This window comes from Scomber scombrus, chromosome 13 (assembly GCF_963691925.1).
Source record: "Scomber scombrus chromosome 13, fScoSco1.1, whole genome shotgun sequence".
Classification (NCBI taxonomy): domain Eukaryota; kingdom Metazoa; phylum Chordata; class Actinopteri; order Scombriformes; family Scombridae; genus Scomber; species Scomber scombrus.
In genome coordinates, this window is record NC_084982.1 from 1267955 (window position 1) to 1292529 (window position 24575).

Below are 24575 nucleotides of genomic sequence, written 5' to 3' on the forward strand. Positions count from 1 at the left end.
ACACTGATGGCAGGGGCTTCCACGCAGGGTGCCAACCTGCACATCAGGAGAAAGCTAACCATTTACACACATTCATACACCGTTGGCACAGCAACAGGAGCAATTTGGGGTAAAGTGTCTTGCCCAAGGACACAAGGACATGTGGACCGGAGGACTACTTTACACCCACTTGATATATTTTCCCAGTTCATAAATGCTTTCACTCAAAACGCATTTGGTACGTTTCAAATGAATTATGGATTGTTTAGTTCAGCTTAGTAATGCTACTTAATGGTGTAAAAGCTGTTATTTAAAGTCTGGTGGAGACTTAATAAATACACTGAGAGCCTGAGAGGGAGGAACATTAACACAACATAAAAGCAAGAGGGCCCTCACAATATGATAAAATGCCCTCTAAGGTTTCCACACGAAGGAGAAAACATACATATGTTCTGTAAAGACTGTCTAGTTACGAGTACGATAGAGGGTCTCTATATGTGACACTCTGGAATGAAGTGTCTCCATGGGTGTAAAGAAACTCCCAAAATGAGAAAGCATGATGCACCCTTTAAATAAAGAGGGTGTATTGTAGTGCCCTATGAGTTGCCGTTGTGATGATGTGAGCAGGAGCCTCTGTAAGGATGCCCTTCAAGTGAACAACAAAAACATCAAGAGTGTAATATAGGGCCCCCCTAAGTCTGAACTACAGAACTGGGTTCCCTCTATGGTGCTCTGTATGGGATAAAAACATAAGACACTGTGCCCTATAAGATGCCCTAAAGAAAAAAGAAAAAGATGTGGACACTACTGCAGTTTATAAACTGATGTGGAGAGAGAAGGCTCTCCATTGAGAGGAACGTCCCAATGGACCATAATGAAGTCATTAACATTTACAAACTGATGGTCAAAAGAATTCTCTTTCAATATCACTGACCTTGCTTCTCACCTCCCTAACAAGAACACATACACTTTCATTTATTTTAGCACATTGGGGTCAGTCTCTTCTCAAGCAGTTATCTATCTTGTTCAGTGCTCAAAAAAATAAACTTTGTAAAAAAAATTTAAATAAATTAAGACGGAGAAAATGAAAGTTTTAGTGTGCTTAATGATATAATTTATAGCCAGATCTCCTTGTTTCTGAGAGAGAACAAACAGTTGTTAACTTACATAAATAAGTAAAATATGAATAAACAATGTTAGTGCACACAGTAGCACCCAGCAGCCTTTCTCTCTCTCAGCCTTTATTTATCACTAATGTATTATCCACTTTGAAAAAAAAACATTGTCTCTGTTAATTAAAGTAAATCTGCAGTCTACACTAAAAATGTCCACAACAAATTAAGTAACAATGTATAAAAAAACTTTTCTGAATAAAAATAAATAAAAGGTTGATCAGCATCTTGTTGTTCCTGAGAGAGAACTAAAATTTGCAAATACTAAAAAAACAAATAAAATTGAATCAACACTATTACCATAGTGCACACTGTAGCAGTGTCTCTGTGTTTTATTCCCAGTTAAATGTAGAGTCAATTGTAGCCGTCAGTGGCTGCTGCTGGGGGGCCAGTCGCAGTGCGTCTGACAATTTTAAACTTAGGAGTGAGACCCTCTGTCTGAGGCAGCAATGCAATGCTTGGGATGATGCAGGAGACAGAAGCCCCTGACTTGCTTATCTCGATAGAGCCAAGTGTCTCCATCACATTTTAGATGATATCCCATTGTTCCGCGGTTGGACATCTAAACTACCCCTGTTCTCCTGCATACAAGTTCTGGGCACACTTCTGCTCCAGTATCCTCTGCAGCATATGCAGAGTGGAGTTTCAGCACGTGGGAACAGCTTGAATGATCCAATGCTGGGGGAGGCCAAGGTCTTTGTGAATCATCAGATGTTATTTTGCCAGTGTGCTGCACATGTCTTCAACTTGCTGATAATGTCCCCTACTGCTCTCTAACTGCTGCTGTTCTCTTTTACCATAAGCTGCAATGTGTGTGCACAGGTCCAGTATCTCTGCCAGTCTCATGCCATTGATCAGATTTGCACCACTGTCTCTCAGTACATGTACCACTCTTTTTTGGTTGACATCCCAATGGTCCATCATGTGAAGAGACAGCTCATTGATGTAGTCTCCAGTATAAGAGCCAGACATGGCCTCGACATTTAAGAATGACTGTTTCCTTCTGCGTTTATTATCAATAAAATGACGTTATCATGAATGATGCAGTTCCTCCAGACCAACAGTCTGTGGTGAAAGACAAATGGGAGCCAGCATTCTTTGGTGCACTCGGTGCTTTGATTTTCTTCACAACCTTTGTGTGCAGCAGTGCTTCTCACTTGGCTATCGCTCAGTTCTGCTACAGCCAACAACTTGTGAAGGCCCACATCTGAAACAACCAACAAGAGCTGGTTGACTGTGGCAATCATTTCTATTAGTAAAGTGTCAATTTGGTTTTTTTTTCTTGGATCTGAGTTTTGCCATTTGCTTTGAGCACCAATCATCTTTCTAATAGTAAACCTGAAGTGAGTCAGCTCTAGCTGCATCTTCTTTTTTCTTCTGTGCCTTTTTATATGTTTGTGGGTTTTTTTTTCTTCCCTGTTTCAGCCCCGTTCTCACCAAATTGCTGCAAATATGGTGGTGTTGGCTCAGTGAAATACTGCCATAATAGATGAGATTTCTGTAAACAGCCATCTGTAATTATATTACTGTAGTATAAGGCTCTAAACTAACTTTTTCACCACCACAACGAAAGTGTCAGTGCATTATTTTGTATGTTTCACCAAAACATAGTTTGCAAGTTGATAACAGTAACATGAACTGTCAGGAGGAGAGGTTCATCAATCCTGCCTCAGCTGGCAGCAGGTACTACTGGATTTGCCCAATTGAGAATAGTTCTGCTAACTGCTCATTAATGTTACTCTACTGCTGGCAAACTTTGCATTGGCATGATATGATATATAACATGCTTAACAGGCTCACCAACAATAAAAAGCTTCACAGTTGCTCTTGTTTACAGTCCCACAACCATCCCAAATGACTAATCTAATAAATGTGTACAACCCCGGCTCGTTGGCAGTAAAAGGGGGTGGGGGTTGAGGTTGACTCTGTGCTGATGGGTATAATCAAAACGGGATGTGACGTTAACAGAAAGCGCCAAACTAAACGCCTATAAACTGTTGATTAGGTCCAACAGCTGAGAGAACCGAGCGAGAGGACGTTCCTGTAAAGTTCCCGCCTCCCAAATTTTACCCGGAACTTCCTTAAATGAGAAACTCATGTTATTAAGAGAGGCCAATTTCATAAATTAAGCTTGTCACAGTCAGTTCTCATTACCTGCTGGTAAATTTCCATTCACCCCACTTCTGTTTCATTCTGCCAGTCAGTCACCTCATCAGCCAACTCTGTTCACCTGGGCACTCAGCTGCAGCTCATCTGTAATCAAGCCACCTTATGAGCCTGTCCTGCTCACTCACACATTGCCAGATTGTTCTTCGCCCCTAATGCAAGACTCTCCACCACTCATTTTTGGACTGATCTCCCATTGCCCAATCTGCCTGCCCCTGACCTTCCCACCTCGTCTCTGCTCTGACCTCAGCCTTCTTCCACTGTCCCTGTGCACGCCAGCCGATAGGGGGGGACAAACGGGTCTGTTGTCCCGGGCCCAGGATAGGGGGGGGCCCAGAACTGGGCCCACATTAAATTATGGAATAATTTTTTCAAAATAGGCCTATTTGTGGAAAAAAATTGTAATATTTGAGTTACATAAAAGCTTTTAATTGTTTTCTTCCTAATCGCTCTTGAAATAGTGGTCAAGAACCCCCCCACCCCCAACACAAAAATGGTTTGGCCACTGATCAAAATTTGATGTAAAAATGTCCGGTCAGCACAAGTCCGGTGCTCAGAAAAGTAAAGAAAAGAGATGAAGAGAAGAAAAGGGAAAATAGAGGCCTTAGAGATTTTCTAAACAAATATTTAAAAAAAGGTGGTGACGGTGAAGCTGGAACTAGTAAAGTCAACGTAGAGCAAGGTAAGAAACAGCGCAGCCAACGTTTACCGGCAGCCTTGTAACGTAACCTAACAGGTCAGCTCTAATGTTAACGTCCATTAGCTTGTATAAAAGCCTGACACACAACACGTTATCTCTGACAGAAACAGTTGAGTTTGGTAGCTCCGTCAGAGAGGAGAGAGATGCAGCTGCAGTCAGGTGACAGAGAGAGTGATGCGGGAGAGCTGCCCCGCAACGGAGGGACAGAGTCAGGCTACCGGTGAGAGAGAAGAGAGAGAGAGTCACAGTGGAGCGGGAGGGGCCCGCTGCCCCGTCAGAGAGTCAGAGCAGGATGGATCAGAGACTGATCAGACATTTAATTTCAGCGATCCTGCAGTATGGCCCAATAAAATGACCGAGTCTGATAGAGTAGGAGTAGGAAGAGCAGAGGAGAGGCAGTGTTGGGGAGACTTAAACTACATGTAGTTGAACTACATAGCTTAACTACAATTAGCTGTAACTTGCTGGTAGTTAAACTACATTCATATGTTGTGCTGCGTCAAGTATTTCAACTACTTTTTGGGTCTTTTTTTGTAGTTAAACTCAATTTACAAACTACAATTTTGGTAAATAACATGAAATATTATTATTTAATTTTTTTAAGATTTTGTTGGCATGGACGCCTTTATTTAGCAGCGTATATGACATGTGCTCTAACCACTCGACCACCTGCACATGAAATATTTTTTTATTAAAATGTTTTTTTGAAAAAAGGCATGAATCATGTCATGACATGCCAACATTGTTGTTCAAGACTCACCGATCTAGAATATGTCTACCTCTTTGGGTTTTTTATTACATTTTTTGTAGACTGATTTACATTTCTGATTTACATGTGGGTACTGGGGTAGGCTTTTCATTTTCATGTCTATAGATTACCCAACATGTCTATAGATTACCCAACATGTCTATATATTACCCAACATGTCTATAGATTACCCAACATGTCTATAGATTACTCAACATATCTATATATTACCCAACATGTCTATAGATTACCCAACATGTCTATAGATTACCCAACATGTCTATATATTACCCAATATGTCTATATATTACCCAACATATTTATAGATTACCCAACATATCTATAGATTACCCAACATGTCTATAGATTACCCAATATGTCTATATATTACCCAACATGTCTATAGATGACCCAACATATCTATAGATTACCCAACATGTCTATAGATTACCCAACATGTCTATAGATTACCCAACATGTCTATAGATTACCCAACATATCTATAGATTACCCAACATGTCTATAGATTACCCAACATGTCTATAGATTACCCAACATATCTATAGATTACCCAACATGTCTATAGATGACCCAACATATCTATAGATTACCCAACATGTCTATAGATTACCCAACATGTCTATGGTGAACCTACAGTATGTTGAGCAGCTTTTTTTCTTTAAAAAACTAAAACTGAGTTGAGAGGCATATTTCTGCTGGCATGTGAATTTTTTGTAGGCTATTATATTTAGTTTCATATACACCACATGTTGATTTATTTAACGCTGAGTTAAATCAGTATAATGAGTATCAGTAGTTGCTAAAGCTTCTTTTTTTAGCTGTAGTTTAACAAACTACATTTCTCCAGGGGTAGAAATGTAGTTTGTTCAAACTACTGTCAGGCTGAACTACATGTAGTTTTACAAGGTATGCTTGCAAAGTAGCTTCCCCAACACTGAGGAGATGAGAGGAAGAGCAGAGGAGAGGAAGAGCAAGGGAAAAGGAGAGATCCGGGTGCGTGGGGGCCCATCTAAGATTATCTCGTCCCGGGCCCAGACAAGACTGTCAGCTGGCCTGTCCCTGTGGCTACCTGGTGTTCTCCTACCTCAAGTAGGAACTGTCTTTACCAACACTCCCTGTGGTGTCTTTGTGCTGCTACTGGGTTTTACCTCCACCTGTTACAGTTGACATTGTGAGTGTATGTGATGTGCTATTGTGTGTAGTTTTGTATTTTGTGTGGTTACTGTGCTATCTTTTATTTGTGCTATAAGATAACTCTGGTACATCAACATGGTAAATCAAATGTTAAGATGTATGTTTAACACTGTATACAGTCCCAAAATTAAAGAAATTAAGCTGCCTATTTATTTGGATCCCCAATAACTGTTACACATCTTCTCATCCTGGGATCCATAGTTTCACCTTTTCTACTCATACTTCCTTCCTGTATGGTGGGGCTTCATGGTCTGTGTGCAGCACAGCTTTAGCATGTGTGTGCATTATTAATCATTGTCTTAGAGTGCATTAGGCTTGCATATCATATGTGTGTGTGTGTGTGTGTGTGTGTGTGTGTGTGTGTGTGTGTGTGTGTGTGTGTGTGTGTGTGTGTGTGTGTGTGTGTGTGTGTGTGTGTGTGGAATTAAGTGCACTGCCTCAGACCCAGCTGCTGATACTGGATGGTTCTTCTAAAAAATCTACTGGCTGGATCACCGGTCTGAATAGAAGCACTTCCTCACTCTCTTATGATATGATGGGATGTAGTAAAATATCTAATTATCCAACTGATAAAATGTTGATTTCTGGGTACTAAGTGTTAGGGTTAGAATAAGTCTCCAGGAAATTACTTTATATCTATGTACATACCCCTAAAGTGACTTAGGTAACCCTGTGTGTGAGAGGTGGTTGGATCAGCTGATGTGTTGGTTGGTCCTCCTCCAGGTAGTTGACGCCACTGTAACACTTCCACTGGGCTGTCTGACTGCACATACAAACACACACAGTACATAGATAAACACACTGACCGACAGAGCCTATACTGTAGGGGAGAACGGGGTTGGTAGTCACACTTTTTTTTTACTTCAGTTTGAATTCCTCATAAACTGAATAAATTCCCTTTTTTAATTTGTAATGAAAGCCTAAAGTGTCAGGTAGGAATAGAGTGGTCTTACTCTCCTTCAAATATGTCTTGTGCACTTGTGACAACCATCCCCACGATGGGGATGGTTGCACACTATGGGGTTGGTTGTCCTGCTATTTTAATGGGGAAAAATAAATGTATACAGTCTTAAAAAAATATTTAAAATGTTTAGTTTAGTTTGATTTGAATTACAACAACCTAATACATCCCCTGCACCAAGAGTACATATACAGGAAAAATCATCCCGTTAAGTGCCTTTTTTGTCCTTCTATGACAATATTGTTCATTTTCACCTCTCCGACTGCTCTGAGCATCACATCTGGAGGAGTCTGACCCTTGTTTGTCTTCCTGACAAAAGTTCCTGGTCATTTTGTTATTTTAAAAGAAATAACTAGACATATGACACCATATGTATATACCAACATGTGACAACCAACCCTGCAGAGAATGTGACAAGCATGGGATTTTTTTTGCTACCAGCAAAGCTACCAACCACGTTTTGGTGTAGCTAAGAAAAAACCCTATCGCTCCCTTTTCATACTTTTTAATGCTAATGATTGTTTTATTCTAAACTCATCGTGTAAAAGCCCAGAAGAGAAACACTGAAGTTGGATATTTACATTTTCACATGAAAAACACTAAACGTCCTCTCACCTCAGTGTCAGGTGGTTTACTCCATAAATGATCTCTGAAGTAACATCTCACCTCAATTCTGAAACGTTCAGTACCAACACTTTTTAACAGCGCCCTCTAGGGACCGACATCTGATGAATGTGACAACCAACCCTGTTCTCCCCTACTCATCAGACTGTACACACTCATATACACGCATATGCTCTTTGACAAAAACACAATCACTTGAACTCAGTCTGTCAGGCTGTAAGTTATTTGATTATTTTATATATGTATTGCATTCTAAAGAACTTTCTTAACTGAACCGTGCCAATTCCAGTTTGATTTACTTAATTTTCATGGTTGGATGCGAATGGCTGGTACCCCAATGGAGAAAGCCAAACCCTGTAAAACCTTGTACAAACATCCTGCCTCATTTTTATTCAATAGCTGACTGTGTGGAGACAGGCATGGAACACGAAGAGAGAGAAGTATGACATACATCGAAGGTCCACAGCTGGAATTGTTTTGATATGAGGAGGTTAAAAAAGGTTACTTTCAAAATGTAATCCAATACAATTTAATTACTAATGACCTGTAATCAGTCATCTAATCCAAGTATCACAATATCAAAGTAATATAACTTGATTACTTTCCTTTACTTTAATAACTAACACGCAAATAAATATAAGAGGGAAAAAAATCAATAAGATGATTTTGACTTAATTCTCCAAGACAACAGAACAATCAATGGTGGTTTAAATGCAGGTCTAGAGCAAGTGTGTGTTTCAGTGTCCAGCCAGCATATGACAGCAGAATAAGATATTTATTAATTTTAAACTGTAGATTAGTAGCGCTGACTCTCATGCTATGCTGTTACTATATCAGTTACTATTGGTGCAACCATGGGCCAGAAGTGTGTGTGCGCTCTCTGCTTCCACTCCCTGCAAACACGGCGGGCATGCCAATCACATGTTGCAACTTTCATGGTGACAGAGTGAGAGACATGGCTGCAAGCAAGCACAATTTATCGACAAAGTGTGGGAAGCTGGAAATTGTAATCCTGCTAATAATCCCCCGTTGCTTTTACACTTAACGGGATACTATTCATTTTTTGGTGCCCCTCGCTGAATTAGCAGATCTTTGTTTACACCACTAAAAACAGGTTGACAGCAAGATATATATATTTGGAGCTGTTTGTTGAGTGGATCAGTTAGAAATAATGCAGGGTGGAACAGTAGTTGAAGAGAACTGCTGAACTGCTTGAATTTTTGCGCCAGGAGTGGCATAAGGTCACCCAATACCAGTGTGACAGACTGGTGGAGAGCATGCCAAGACGCATGAAAGCTGTGATTTAAAAATCAGGGTTATTCCACCAAATATTGATTTTTGAACATTTTCTGCAAATAAATGACTAAATTAATAAATATTTTTATTTGGAATTTGGGAGAAATGTTGGTAGTACTTTGTTCATCATTTTCTTTTTACTCAAACGTATACCTATACATTATGAAATCACAGAAACTGATCATTTTGCAGCGGTCCTCTTAATTTTTTCCAGAGCTGTATATACGCGAGTCAATTTCCAATTATCAATAAATTGTTAAAATAGTGTTGGAAGTAAGCAGACCACTACTGCATCTAAATGAGTTAATTGTCACAACTTTTCACCTCTGTCTCTGTCTCTGCTGTATGGAGGGTTCAGCTCTGCCTCCTCTGAGACAGAGGAGAGGAGCAGCTAATGTTAGCCTCTGCTGCTGTTTGCTGTCATCGCGCTGTTCTCTCCTCTCCTCTAAATGATTCTGGCAGGAATACTACTACTTTATTCCTCCTCGCTGTTATGTATAAAGCAGAGCTGTCAACTCTCACGCAATCAGAGTGAGAGTCAAGCAAATGACTATTTTCTCATGTTTCACCTGGTGGAGCTGAGCCCACAGTGTGCTGCTCACACAGACAGTGAAACAGGTGAAAACTGGAGGTGACAACTACATCGTTATGGGGGCCCGTGTATGTTTTGGTCATTGGATTTTCCGTTCAGAAAAGGATATTAAAAAACAAAAAATGAGTGGTTATTTGATTTTCATTTTAAAATTCAAAAATTGAAATTGAAATATTTTTCTTTATCAGGGTCAAGAAGGGATAAACAAAACGTTAAAAACCGGTTGATTTTCATTTCCTGTTCCATAAACAAAAAATAAAATCGTTAGAAGACAGAAACAAATGGCGCTTTTCCACTACACAGTTCCAGCACGACTCGCCTCGCTCGGTACGGTTCCAGAACAGACTTTTTCTATTACAAAAAAGTACCAACTCAACGTGGGCATGGTCGTCATAGCACGGCTCTGCGAAACTGCCGTGACTTAGTTTTATACGCGACACAAAACACATAAACAATGGAGGACATGGAGGCGTACTTGCTGCTGTATGAGGCTTTCTGTCACACAAAGCAAGAAAATTGAGCCGTATGGCTGTAACTATGGTAACGCTGCTGCCGGTATTTATAAATGCCGGGTTTGATTCTTGTGTGGGACGGCTCATGACGCTTCCAGCGACAACTCTTCTGACCAATCAGTGGCCGGCAGTCTGTTGACGTCACATTTAGTATCGGCTTGGCTCGCTTGGAACCTCACCAGAGCAGGTACTAAAAAAGGACCAGGTACCAGGAACTATCCCTAGTGGAAACGCAAAAAGAGTCGAGTCGAGTCGAGTCGAGTCGAGTCGTGCTGGAACTGTGTAGTGGAAAAGTGCATATTGTGTGACCGGAAGTTGTCGTTTTCAAAGTAAGAGCGTATATGAGGACGGTGCTGTGTATGAGAGAAAGAATTTCGCCGCTGCTGTGAACATGGACATGGATCAGTACATTGTTTTTCGAAAAACCCTAAAAGAGTGTGTCGCTGGGAAGAGGACATGACTGCAGACAGACTAAGCCGCAATTTTCAGGTAAAAACTAAAAATAACTACATATAATCAGGGAATAGTTAGCTACTAGCTAACATTACTCTGCGCTAACAGGTAAGGGTGTGAAGCCTTTTTTGCCTAGTTGTTGTTGTCATGGAGTTCGCATTCTTGAAATCCGGCTCTATGTGGTTAATCACTTTAATACATTATATTTGTTACTAACGTAATTTAAAGGGTTATTTTACTTATGATTTTTTTCACAGGTCTCAACTCAAAGTCTGTACATGACTGATGAGGCAACGTGGCTTTGTTTCCTGGAGCATCAGGTGTCTTCAGCTCATTAGACCTTACTGCCAGAGCTCACTATGAGGTTCATGGTGAGGACGAGGTCACCACATGAGCTCCAAATATCACGGGCCAACGTTTTTCATTTATGCGATCACTAGTACTGCTAGTTCACCTGCATACCGGGATTTCCAGGAATTGCAGGGCACAAAGAGGAGGAGACTGAGGTATGTTATGTATTCATATTACTCTTATTTATCCAATCATTGAAATGCATTGTTTTGTTTTGTTTTTTACTTAAACTTATCTTTATCTTTCTTATTATTAGATTATTAAATAAAACTTTTTTTCCACTTTAAAATCAGCGTTAATTGCTTATCCTCTGGCCAGTAATTCTGTGTATACAATGGCTTTTATGTTTGGGACAAAAATCTATTGGGCGTTCCAATATATTAAGCCATGAGGGCACAAGCTCCCCCACCTAAGTATGAGAGCCTGTCCAAAAAACTCCCAAAAAAAACAAAAATCCCATAATCGAGGATGGAAGTTAAGCTAGCCGTTACCTTGTTTAAAATGAATTTCATAACAAATGGCCCTGACTTGGCCATGCTACATTCATAAATAAAAATGTTTGCTTTTGCTATTAAGTTGTTTTTCAACCTTTCTAATCTTTCAAACAAAAAGTTAGACAATCATTACCAAAAACCGCCTTAGAAGTACCAGTACCTATCTATTATGCCTTTTCTGTTAACAGCCGGAAAGATGAAGATGCTGCAGGCATTGGAGAGGTCACCGAAAAAAATCGAAGAGCTCATACTGGCATCACAGAGCCGACCAGATGTCACTGCAGCAATCAGAGAGCTCACCTATGTGACTGCCACTCAAAGAGTCACCCTGACTCATTTGAGTAAGTATGCAATGGATAGTTAAATAATTATCACACACATGTAAAATAATTCTGAGTCCATTTTATTTGGTGTGTGCCAGAATTTGAGATGATCAAATACATATTATACATTACATCATACATTATTATTATTATTACATTACATTCTCTAATCAAGGTCATTTTTGTCTCATCTACTACAATGAATTGCTAATGGAGACCCTTGTGTAACAGGCAATAGTGTGATGTAAAAACAGACATTTTTAAAAGCATTAAAGTTGAGTAAAAAGAAAACACTGTCACCTAGTACACTTCAAACCATTTAATGGGGACACACATAAAGAGTGAAGTTTTTTCTTTCTCATTTTGTATTTTAGAGTTCATAGAGGAGCCAGTCTTCATGCAGTGTTGCAAAAGCATCATTGGCTGCAAGACATGTGTGGAACAGTGGCAGAGACCTCTGACTACTGTGCAAAATGTAGGGGGGGACTCCACACACAGCAATGTATTAGAGGGTAATGGTCTGGCTGAGACATTTTCTGTTCTGAAATCCCTTTTTGAAGAGGAATAACATTTTGCACTTTTTTTTCTTTACCAAACACCTACTGCCTGTTGCTGTTACTAATTTCCATTCTGTAAGTTCTAATGGAGCAGCTCCTGTGGGATTATCCTGGGACAACCACAGCCAGCCAAGTCGTTTGGTTTGCCTTTAACTGGAAAATAAAGAACATATGGTTGATCATGAAACTTATGAATGCCTGTTGTAATTATTTTAATCTTCACTACACTGGTTTATTTCACCTGGTATTCAGTGAGCGTTCCATGACTCCACCACCTTGGTAAGACCAATCTGACATAACTGTACAGTCAGGGTTGGACACACAGTATCTGACAAGGTTGTTGTCCATGTTTAATTCCTCTTGATCCACCAATTGCAGAAGGGCTGTCTTCAGGGGATAGTTGACACGATTATTGACCTCAGGCCAGATTCGTTCAACTGTATGATTCTGAAATCAGAAACACAGATTTTTCATTTATTCTGGTGGTTGATTTGGGAGACATGGTCATGCAGAATTGCCACTGTAACTTTATATACTCAACAGTCATAACCTATAACCAGAGTTAAAAACAAAAAACAAAACTGTTCATGGCCGTTATTGTTATGTTCGATGGCATTTTTACCCAGAAAGTTGGAAATCATAGTAATCGTAAAGAAAATGTAATGTAATGTATGCAAGTAGAGAGTGCTGCTGAAGAAAACACAATAAACATTATAATATAAATGGGCATACATAGTGTGTTGCTAAAACAGTCATACAAACTATTGAATTGTACCCTTGTGGATGAAGTGTGTAAGTAAGGCTTTCTCTCCTGATTATGGTGATAGGATGACAGCAGCTCCTGCTTGAAGAGTGTCAAATACAATTCTTTGCCATGATCTACTCACACCTGATCCCACATTCCATAGGCAAGTACTGCAGGCCTGTTGGATGAAAAACATTTTTTTTTAATATGTGCATAACTTTTTAATTCCTTTAGTATCCACAACAATACATGGGCTATTACCTGAAAACATCTTCATACATGGCTAGGTTGTTTTTTATGGGCATTGTAGAATGAGCAACAATCTTTTTGCTGAAGCCATCAATGGCTAAAACATGGGTGACCCCAAACATAGACAGCTTAGATAGATAGCTCATTTTGGTTCATTTGAACCTTTTGACCCATGTAGTCTACTTGATATGTTGTGCTTCATGGTAAGGATGATGCAAAGTCTTGAGCACTGATCCAATTGGTGTCTCTGCAGCATGCACTCCTCTCATGCCGAGATACCCCTTCATCATCTTTCTTCCGTACGTAGGTCCCGTCTAGAAAATAACAAACATGACTTCCACATTCCAAAGTCATACCAGTTAATATGTTAATCATGAAATCAGAAATCAGTGTTTGTATTATGGGATTTGTCTGTGTTGTGAGGTTTGTGTTGACTAATACAAATACATGTTTTGTTACTTAGTATAATTTATAATCGTGATAAGTGGGCATAAAAAATGCCAGTTGAAGTTGCTAAGGATCCCCTCCCTCCATAAGCGCACGTGCGCACACACGCATAGCAAAGGGGAGATATAGCAGGTTCATACCTCGGTTATGGCTTTTGCCACCTCTAACTCCATATGTGCGTTGGGGAGTCCCATCAAATGTAAGCCATTTTCAGCGCAAAATTTCCTCACAGTTCTTGCAAAAAAACCTCTTCCACCCCCACTTTGGTGTGATATGCGTGCAGAGATTTCTGCAGATGACAAGCCTTGTTTTGCCATGTCAAAAATCACGTCAGAGTAAGGTTCCAAAGACATTTTAGTCTGGGCTAAGGAAACCACAGGTAGAAGTCATATATTTTGGCGCTATTGCCAGAAACACAGCACCGTCCTCATATACGCTTTTACTTTGAAAACGGCAACTTCCAGTCGCACAATATGAAAAAACGGGCGTTTTTTTGTTTCTGTCTTCTAACAATTTTATTTTTTGTTTATGGAACAGGAAATGAAAATCAACCGGTTTTTAAAGTTTTGTTTATCCCTTCTTGACCCTGATAAAGAAAAATATTTCAATTTCAATTTTTGAATTTTAAAATGAAAATCAAATAACCACTAATTTTTTGTTTTTTAATATCCTTTTCTGAATGGAAAATCCAATGATCAAAACATACATGGACCGTTATGTTGCTGCAAGTGCAATACAATCTACCAGAGTAAAAGTTATTCGGTTTTTGGTTTGAAATACAAAATGTAAAATTGAAATTCAATCCGTGTATCATTCGTTCGTTCCATTTTTAATTGGCAATCAAAAATCAAATAATGAAAAATTGACTGGTTATTTTGTTTTTGATTATAACACCAAAAACGAAAAAATGCCTGGTTTTTCATATTTCAATTTTAGGCTCAGATCAAAAATACGAAATGGAAAAACGGGCACCAGGACAGAATTTGATTTTAATATATACTAAAATGTAAATATTTCATCTTTCTAAAAATGTTTTTGTGCAGCTGATACACATTTTTGTTTAGTGTTTGACTTATATTTATTAAAAAAGAAACACTGTTTCTTTACATTTAATATCATTAATTGAAAGTGTTATGTTCTCAGGTGTTATAACATTGGACCATTATATCGTGTGATTGTAAATATTTTTTCTTCATCAACCAAAAGCTTAAAAACTAAATAATACACTATCTTTGCTCTCTGAAAGCTTCATTATGAATTAATCACTGGTTTATTAACTGATGACGCATTCATGAATGATTTGAGGTTCTGAAATGATGTATAGAGACTAATTATGCAGGGACGCTAACGTTTTGAGTTAATACAAAGTCTGTGATTCACTTTGTGACTTTTACACCTGGATTATTGCAACAGCCTGAACCACAAATCTATTGATGGATTCTAGACTATACAGAACTCATCTACCAGGCTTTTAACCAGAACCAAGAGATGTGATCACTCCTGTTTTAACCTCCTCACACCAGCTCAGTATGTTTTAGAATGGATTTTAAAATATGACTGAATATTTTTAAGGCTCTTCGTGGCCTCTCTTTGTGACTTGTGAATAAAAAGTTAAGAATCAAGATTGATCTTTTGGAACATTCTTCAGTCAGTTTTCAGGCTGCAGCATTTCTCTTGTGTTGCATTTTGAAATCAAACCCTGAAAGTCTCCCCCTCTTCTCTCTTCCCCTTTATCGCTTATGTGTCTAAAGTGTGTCCCTCCCCTCCGTCTCTTTCACTTGATCTGCTTTTATCTTCTCTCCCTCTTCTGTCAAGGTTTTTTTTTTCCTTCTCCATATTGTGATTTTATTATTGATGTTATTTCATGTATCTACAGCAGAATGTTTCCACCAGGGATAAAAGAGAGGGAGAAGAGAGAAAAACTATCCTTTGGTGTGAGTGCAGGGTGATGGATGTTCAGGCGGATTATCTGAAGAACAAGAGATTATCATTTCTGTCTCTTTTTTTCTTCCTACCTCTGGAAATAAGAGGTAGGCCGCCACAACTATCTGCTGTCAGAGGACGACTGGAATGATAAATATTGCCACGATTACTCAGGAAAAGCAACACTAATAACAGACAGCCTTTATTCACCCTGTACATTTCATCTAGTGACAAAGTACCTGACACATTTAGCCTGAGTTTTAGTAACACTATCAATCAAACTTTGTGGGAGGGACTGTCACATCCTCTAATATTCCTGCAATTTCTTTCTTGTTTTAATTTAATTTAGTTTAGTCTGTCGGGAAATATTCACTTTCTTGAAAAGAGTTAGGGATGAAGATTAATACCACTTTTATATTTGTCCATTAAATTTACTGCCAGGCTACAGTCTGCCACATAGTCATACATAACCCACCATAAAAAACAACAAACATACAAATGGTCTATTTTACTCTACATTTTTGAACAAATTAAATATTCAGTTACCTTTAGCTCTTTAGCCGGATGCTCCACTTCTTCACCAGCTAGTTGCTAAATGATACACAATTTTTAAAAGACACCTGCTTGTACCAAAAGCAGTGTTTTTCCATGGCTGTGGGGTTAAATCCATTAATGATCCACCCACTTAGAATAATTGATAAAATTGTCCACATGGTCCATAAGTGTTAGTTATTGGTGTTTGCTGTACATTTTTGTTGTTTACTGGATGGATGGATGGATGGATGGATGGATAGATAGATACATATATACTATGGATGGATGGATGGATATTTGTCATTTCAAGTATACAATGACACTCTGTTTGAGCAGTCCAATTGCAGCAAAAAAATATAATATATACAGTTGAAATCAGAAATATTCAACCCCCCAAAGATTTTAAGGATTTATCTATTAAAAAGTTTTTTCAAAGAGCAAGATTCTGCTTTGGATGAATTCTTTATGAGTTGAGTGATACATAAAATAAACACAGAAAATAAATGATGTAGTATGTGTGTGTAACAGTATATTTAGTTAAGATAGCCATGTCACAATTATTCAACCCCTATATAATATTGTTGTTTTTAAAGCCTTCTGCCAGTTTCTATGGCCTAAAGTGAAGTTGAAACATAATGAAGCCTTTGGGAACTCTATAATGATCCTTCATTTGATTCAGCTGTGATGCGTATATAAACCCCACCCATGAAGGTATCCAAGGTGAGCTGCAATCATGGGAAAGACAAAGGAGCTTCCACAAAAGCTGAGAGAGGAGATTATTTCATCACACCTGAAGGGCCTTGGGAATAAGAACATTTCCAAAACATTCAACATTCCGAGAGACACCATTGGGAGCATCATAAGGAAGTTCAAAACATATACAGCTGCAAACCTGCCTGGCCGTGGAAGAAAGCCCAAAATTGCATCAAGGGCCCTTAGCAACTTAGTCAGGACAACTAAGAAAAAAAACCCCATGTTACTGCAAAACACCTACAGGATGACCTGATGAAGGCTGGTACAAGTGCTTAATGTGGCAACTATAAGACGAGCACTTCATGGCCGGACTCCAAGACGCACTCCACTCTTGACCACAAAGAACATCAAAAGTCGCCTAGAATAATCCAGGAGGAATTTGGATAAGACTACAGAGTTTTGGGAGACAGTTCTATGGACTGATGAAACCAAGCTGGAACTGTTTGGACATATGGACCAGCGGTATGTCTGGCGTGTGAAAGGCCAGGTTTATGACCACAGGAATACCATCCCCACAGTCAAGCATGGAGGTGGATCATTGATGATGTGGGGCTGTTTGTCTGCAGCAGGAACTGGCAATCTTGACCGTGTACCTGGTATCATGGATTCCCAGAAATACCAGGCCATTTTAAGGAGGAACGTGATGTCTTCTGTTGACAAATTGAACCTTGGTGATCATTGGACTTTCCAGCAGGACAATGATCCCAAGCACACCTCCAAGTCAACCAGAGCTCCTGGAATGTCCTGGAGTGGCCTTCTCAGTCACCAGATTTAAATCTGATTGAAAATCTTTGGTGGGATTTAAAGAAGGCAGTTGCAGCACGGAAGCATCAAACATCACTGAGCTGGAGGCTTCTGCTCATGAAGAATGGGCAAAGATTCCGATCGAGAGGTGTAAGAAGCTTGTCAGCACCTACCGAAAACGTTTGTTAGAAGTTATAAAAGCAAAAGGATGCTCCACAAAGTACTGAAGCTGGGGGTTGAATAATACTGCACATGCACATTTGTTAAATGAGTTACATTTTTCATTTGAACTTCAAAGTTGAGTCAACTTGTGTTCTCCAAATAACTCAAAATATATCAATAAATATTTTCTGTTGTTTAATGAGGTTTTTTGTCACTTATTGTCATTTTCCTTCATACATGTCACTAAAATGTCTTTTGAGGTGAGGGGGTTGAATATTTCTGATTGCAACTGTACACACATAACACTAGTACACACACGCACAAACCCAAACACATCTCATCCATACCCATGACCACCTACACATTCATACCAGTTTTACGATTTACAATTCATACAAAGTTTTTATGCATAAAAACTTTCAAATATGTGTTCTAAAGTATAAATGAATATATAAATAAGAGCAATGAGACATGACAGTAGCTATCAGCAGTTATGAGCATCACTGCTATTTAACAGTACTAACAGATGGTCTGGGTGAAATTATTCAAGTATTAACCTGTTGCAAATGTCATGCAGCCACGTTTCATGTTACTTTTTACTCATTGACACGGCCCAACACCTGATGAATGCAAGGAACACGGTGTAGGCTGCTCTTTGTGAAGTTGTAGGGCTTCAGTTGATTTTTTTTTTATTATAACTGATTCATTAGTTTATAATATATCTATTAGAAATGCTGCTCACAACTTGGCTGAGCCCATGGTGACATCTCAAATATCTTGTTTCATCTGACAAACAGTCCAACATCCAAAGATATTTAATTAACAACCAACTAAGAGATGGACTCAAAATTGCAAATGTGACAAATAGACAGATAGAATAATTAAAAAACAGAGTTTTAGGCCCAGACTTAACGAAAAATTTGACCTGTTTAATTGTGTGCAGGTAGTTTCAAATATCAGTACCTGTCTGGAGATATTTTTGACATGCTGTACCTGCCCTGAATGTTGTTAGCTGCTGGGATCAATCAATCAATCAATCAATCAATCTTTATTTATATAGCACCAAATCACAACAAAAGTCAAGGCACTTTACACATAGAGCAGGTCTAGACCGTACTCTTTAATTTAAAAAGTCCCAACATTCCCACATGAGCAAGCATTGGGATAAATATTCACACCAAGATTTTGAACATCAGTAGATTTTATGTTGATAAAAAGCATTTTTCAGCAAATGAAGAATGAAATGATTGTAAGAACAATATCATTTTGTTGGTCTAGGACTAATTACACCTCAGCTATCACAATAAGGCTATTAAAAAATACTTTTTAGCTCTCAGAACCTAAGTTCAGTTTGTTTTTCCAATCTTATCTATATCCAGGCTGATCCATTAACCGCCTCAAGTGCAGCAATTCTTCCATGGATCCATCTTAATGAGTGCTCTTTTCAGTCACACAAAATTTAATTTAAGTCTGTGTCACCAGACAAACATCAGACATTCAAATGTGTACAAATGCAGTCATAAAAACGTAAACTACTGGCCACTATAGATAACACCACCCACCCATTTCATAACACCAGACCAGACAGAGGAGCACATTCAGCAAAAGCCTTATCCTACCTGAGTGCACCACAAAGCAACACAGGAGGTCCTTCTTACCCACTGCCATCAGACTGTATAACTCATCCTCCTCCACACACACACACACACACACACACAGTCCTTCACCCACCCACCAGCACAGTCAGACAGTCACCACTAATTGGACATTTGCACTGCTAACCAGCTTTCAAGAGTATTTTCTAGTTTTAATCTTATTTAATTCTATAATTATTTCTACTCTAATTTTTATTTTTGTTGTGTTGCTTGATTATATTATGCTTATGTTATTATTGCACATGCTGCTGTAACTGAGACATTCCAGCACGTTTGACCCCTAAAGTCCAGTTCATTTGACTAGTGTGATCGCTCTGTACCGTGTACCCAAGCACGGTACGCTGCCAGGGCCTGCTTGTAGAGGTGGGCCCAGGCAAGGTTCAGTTGGACTCGTGCAGAGTGTGTGATGGCTAACTGCGATGTCAATGATGCGACTGCCCCAAGAAATTACTGCGTTGAATAATTGATAAGGCTCTATAAGGCATGTGTGAGGGCCGTGTGTCACTGCGCCCAAAAACCATTCCAAACAAGCCACAAAGTAAAATGAACTCCATTGTTCTCTCCCAGAGCGCTTTCTTCAACACAAAAAAATCGAACTGTGATGACGTAGGCGTGCTCAGGCCTGGATCATTATATGCAATGTACAAAGCAACTAGGCCTAGTGTGAGTACACCATAAATGTCTCCTCACATCCCTGCTGTTTGTATGTTTCTTTCTTCTCTGCAGGGATCTCGATGCCGATTCCTGTGCTGGGACTCAGAGACCACTCCAAGGTCTTCAAAGATGACAGCTGCCTGCTGACAGATAACAACTTTGTGCTGGTCGGCTCCTTCGTAGCCTTCTTCATCCCTCTCACTATCATGGTCGTCACCTACTTCTTGACCATTAAGGCCCTGCAGAATGAAGCCACCCTCTGCTTGGACCAGCTGGTTCCACGGCCCAAGTGGAGCACAACGTTCACATTGAGCTTCTTACCACAAACCTCAATCTCCTCTGAGAAACTCTTCAGGCGCTCAATAAGCCGTGAGGCTGGTGGTAGAGGGAGTAGCAGCGGCATTGCAGGCTCACGCGGGAGTGTCTCTGGCTCGCTGTTTGGCCGCCGCACCATGCAGTCAATCAGCAACGAGCAGAAGGCATCTAAGGTCCTGGGGGTGGTGTTTTTTCTCTTTGTGGTCATGTGGTGCCCCTTTTTCATCACCAATGTGCTGGTGGTGGTGTGTGACTCGGCAGTGTGTGACGCAGGACTCATGGGAGGCCTTCTTAATATTTTTGTCTGGGTGGGATACCTGTCCTCTGCAGTCAACCCGCTGGTCTACACGTTGTTTAATAAAACATACCGTGCAGCATTCCTTCGCTATGTTCGCTGCCAGTACCGGCCGGAGAAAAAGCCTCTTCAGCTCATCCTGGTGAACACCATCCCGCCACTAGCTTACAGCTCCACCCAGCTGCCCCTGGGCGAAATTGTGAAGTTACGAAATGGAGTAGCACATGCTAGTGGCAAAGTTAAGGAATTATCTTTACCCGATCAAGTAACACACAAGTGTAGAGACAAAGACGAGAGTTGTGTGTGAGTGTGGCTGACTGAGCTCCTCTATTACTGAAATAAAACCCTGCTTCAAAGTCGGCTCTGTGTCATGGATGATACACTTTTAACCTCTGTTGTCACGTCATAGACGGGAGAGAAGGGTTCAGAGTCAAAGTGCCAAAGACAAAGTGCCTCCCAGTCAGGATTTTAGAAATACAGTCACGAGTGCTGCAACCCATCAAGAAAATACAGTATCATGTATAAACTTATAGATTTCAGTGCATTTACAGAGCAACTGGAGAGGGATTTCCTAAATGTCTCTCCTTGGATTCATTCAGCATCTTATCCCTGCCTCATCAGAGGGTCTGAATCAGTTGAATGAGGTTTTTGAGTTCCTGCTTAAAACAAAACCAACCTCTATCCCAAACTGTCAACCAGTGCTCGTCTGATGGACTAAACTGACTAAAGTCTTAGTTTTTATTGGTCTCAGTGCTGTTCCAGAGCCTTGTACACACTGCCAGGAATAAAATTAGTTTTGGAAAACATAATTTTATTTTTCACTAAACAATCCATATTTAAAGAGTCAAATGAGACCGATGAAAAAGAAGGACTGTCCATATAATTGATGTCAGACATTCTTGGCCATGTTGCCATGACAAAAAATGACTTACTTACCCATTTTGTTACTAACTCTTTGGACAAAGGGGTAAAACTAAATTGCAGATCCTTCACAATATTACATTTTCCAGCTCAGGTTCAGTGACCTCAGCTATCCCTTTATTTCAGCTCCTCTGCATCAGCCAGGTGGCCTCTACCTCCCATCATACCTTTTGGTTGGATCAGCAGGGATTAAACTGGATTTCCTGCCACCTTACCAGATGCTAGTGTTGGGGAGGGACAGCCTGGATGAGCCTGCCACAGCCGTACTCCAGACACTTGCAAAGGTCCGATAAAGATGCCAAAAAGAGAAACAAAAATCTCCTGCAGCTTTTTATGTTTTCTGTTGAACATTAATGTTATGTAAGAAAGCAGATGATGTTACAGAGAGAACGTACATAAAGCTAGATTTGTATTTTGTGCAGATTTGTGTGAATAAATGTTTTTGATTGTTGAGGTTGAAAAGTTTTATTAACAAGAAAGAGAGAAATTCTTAATATAATGATGTGAGGATGTAAAATGAATTGAGCAAATGAAGAGGATTTAACTGCAGCTGTATCCATTGTAAAAGTCACCTTCTTATTGTGTTCTTGTTGTGAAGGACGGAACATGGATTAATGCATGAGGTTGGGCTCATGATGTGTTATCAAGGTGTGTTCAGACCACAGATGTAGATGCAAGACTTTGATTTGGTTCAAAAATCAACTCGATTCTGACTGAATGCTGAGTGAATTTTAAATGCTGTCCAGAGGCAAACACAGTCAAAGGAAAAACTTGAGCATATTATACAAATTCGCCCTAGGTGGAGTAGAGAACGTTTCATCTCACTCAGCTCACTCAGGCTGGTTGGCTATTGAAGTTTGTACTGTTTGTTTACTGGCTGTTTATGGTGAATAAACACAGACTGTGTATAATGTTCTGTATGATTTAAAGGTGCCTTGTGGAGTTTTCTTGTAAAAAAAAAAAAAAAAAAAAAAAAAAAAAAAAAATAGATAGCATTCAGTGTTACTCACCAAAACACACTGAGGTCTAACAAGCATATCAAGTTTGTTTTCCTCCTTATGAAACATTTGCAAAAGTAATTTTCTATTTTACAGTGTACATTGTTTACATCAGGGGTGTTAAACTAATTTTAGGTCAAGGGCCACATACAGGCCAATTTGAGCTCAGGTGGGCTGGACCAGTAAAACCACAGCATAATTACCTATACATATATATAATATACAGTATATCATATTATATATAATATAACTTTACTGTAATAAACCATATATTCACAAAACAGATGAACAGCCTGAGATGTCTTAGGAAAGTTTAGTGCAATTTCAACATTATGTTTTTACAGATTATTTTGCCCAGAAGCTGTTGATTGACAACATTTTGCACAATTTTCAATATATGAATGTTTTAAATATGACCACAATATGTATTTATTGTATTCTGGTCAGGGTGGAAAAAAACCCTGAAGCAGCAGATAAATTGGAATTACTTTTCTGAAATTTTCATACTTTTCAAACTTATGCCGTGGGCCGGATTGAATCCCTTGGTGGGCAGGTTCTGGCCTGCGGGCCGTATGTTTGACACCCCTGGTTTACATCCATGTTTATTTGCTAGTATTCTTCTTCTACCCTGCCTTTGTTGACACATTGCTGTGTTTTTGTTGTTTTTTGTTTGTTTTATGCATGTTACTGAACCAACTGTACATCATTGGAATATGCATGATACAGATAAAATGTGAACCCATTCATACAATCATTGTAACTCATGGTACCTATAGACAGGGTTGAAATTAGCTCAGCATTCAGTCTGAAAATATCTTTAAAAATGGATCCAGTGTTTCAGGAGAGCGCCTATTCATTCCAACAGAAGTTGCTGACCCAGCATTTACACAAAGACAGGTACTTCTTCTTCTGGTTTTCTTTTTCTTTTTCTGTCCTTCACTTTGTAGAGCTTGCTACAAAGCAGACATTACTAGGGCTGGTTATCATTTAAAAAGTTATGATATCAGTACCAATCCTAGTACCCTTAAAGTGATACTGATACCAACTGAGTGCTTCATTAGATACCCATTCCACACTTAGGTCTCAGCGTGTAGTGTAGATACACTTTAGAGCGTTTAGGTGGCATCTTGGCTGCTGAACTGCTAAGTGCACCTACCTGTGATGTGAGAGGAGTCATTTTGCTGGTTAACTAAATAAAATGCTTCCTCATAGTAATACAAACCACTGTGCATTATTAAGGTGTATGATGGTTGCATAAATCAACACTAGCTTTGCAGAGAAAGAAAAATTCTACAAATAATAAATCATGGCAGTTTAAAATGTCAAAATATGAAAAGTAATAACTGACCTTATTTGCAGTTTAAGGTGTCATGTCAACAGTTATATAGGTATCTCTTTAATAACAGCAGTCTGCAGGGGATATGTTACAGTGCTGCAGCTGGTCACTTAGACAAACTGACATCTTGGCCAACTCTGAAACATTGAATCCAGATCTATTAATACATCCAATGATTGTGTAAAAACTACTATGTAAAGAAAATCATTTAAAACCAAAAGCTAAAACAAGTAAAGGTGGTAAAAGTTTTCATTTTTAATAAAGCTGTCCGTTGACATTTCCCCTGAATGTTGGTGGTTTATTGCAGCTTTGATTAAAGAGTTCACTTAAAAGAAGCTCCATGTCGATTTAAGAGATCCAGCTTGTGAAGAGTTTAGACTTTTACAAGCCAATAATCTTTCTAAAAAATACTGCAGCTGGTTAAATGTGTTTTACTACAAATCATATCAGTGTCCCTTTTTTGAAGTAGTGGCTGTTTCATTTTGGAGAATAATGAGAAGCCTAAGGTTAGCTCAGGGTATATTAAAAGTTAAGAAAGAGATGATGCTCATTGCACTCAATGCTGCACAGAGTGACTGTAAGATTCTGTTCAGAAATAAAATTAGGTGTTTTTTTGTTTTTTTGTACTCAGCAAGCAGGTTGTTTATTGGCACTATTATCACAGCAGGTTAGGAGATGTTGGCCACATGTGACTCAGGAAA

At 39.2% G+C, this 24575-nt stretch overlaps 1 protein-coding gene and 1 pseudogene across 1 annotated transcript in view; one reads left to right on the plus strand and one right to left on the minus strand.

The window, feature by feature from the left end:
- The window catches only part of htr2aa (5-hydroxytryptamine (serotonin) receptor 2A, genome duplicate a), a 94405-nt gene extending 72572 nt beyond the window's left edge, over positions 1–21833 (plus strand). The window contains exons 3-4 of the mRNA XM_062432219.1: positions 20082–20884; positions 21681–21833. Of these exons, the coding sequence (XP_062288203.1) occupies positions 20082–20884; positions 21681–21833 (956 nt within the window). The remainder of the gene's footprint in view (positions 1–20081; positions 20885–21680) is intronic.
- Positions 12226–13937, minus strand: LOC133993291 (uncharacterized; annotated as a pseudogene).
- Positions 21834–24575: the final 2742 nt, after the last annotated feature.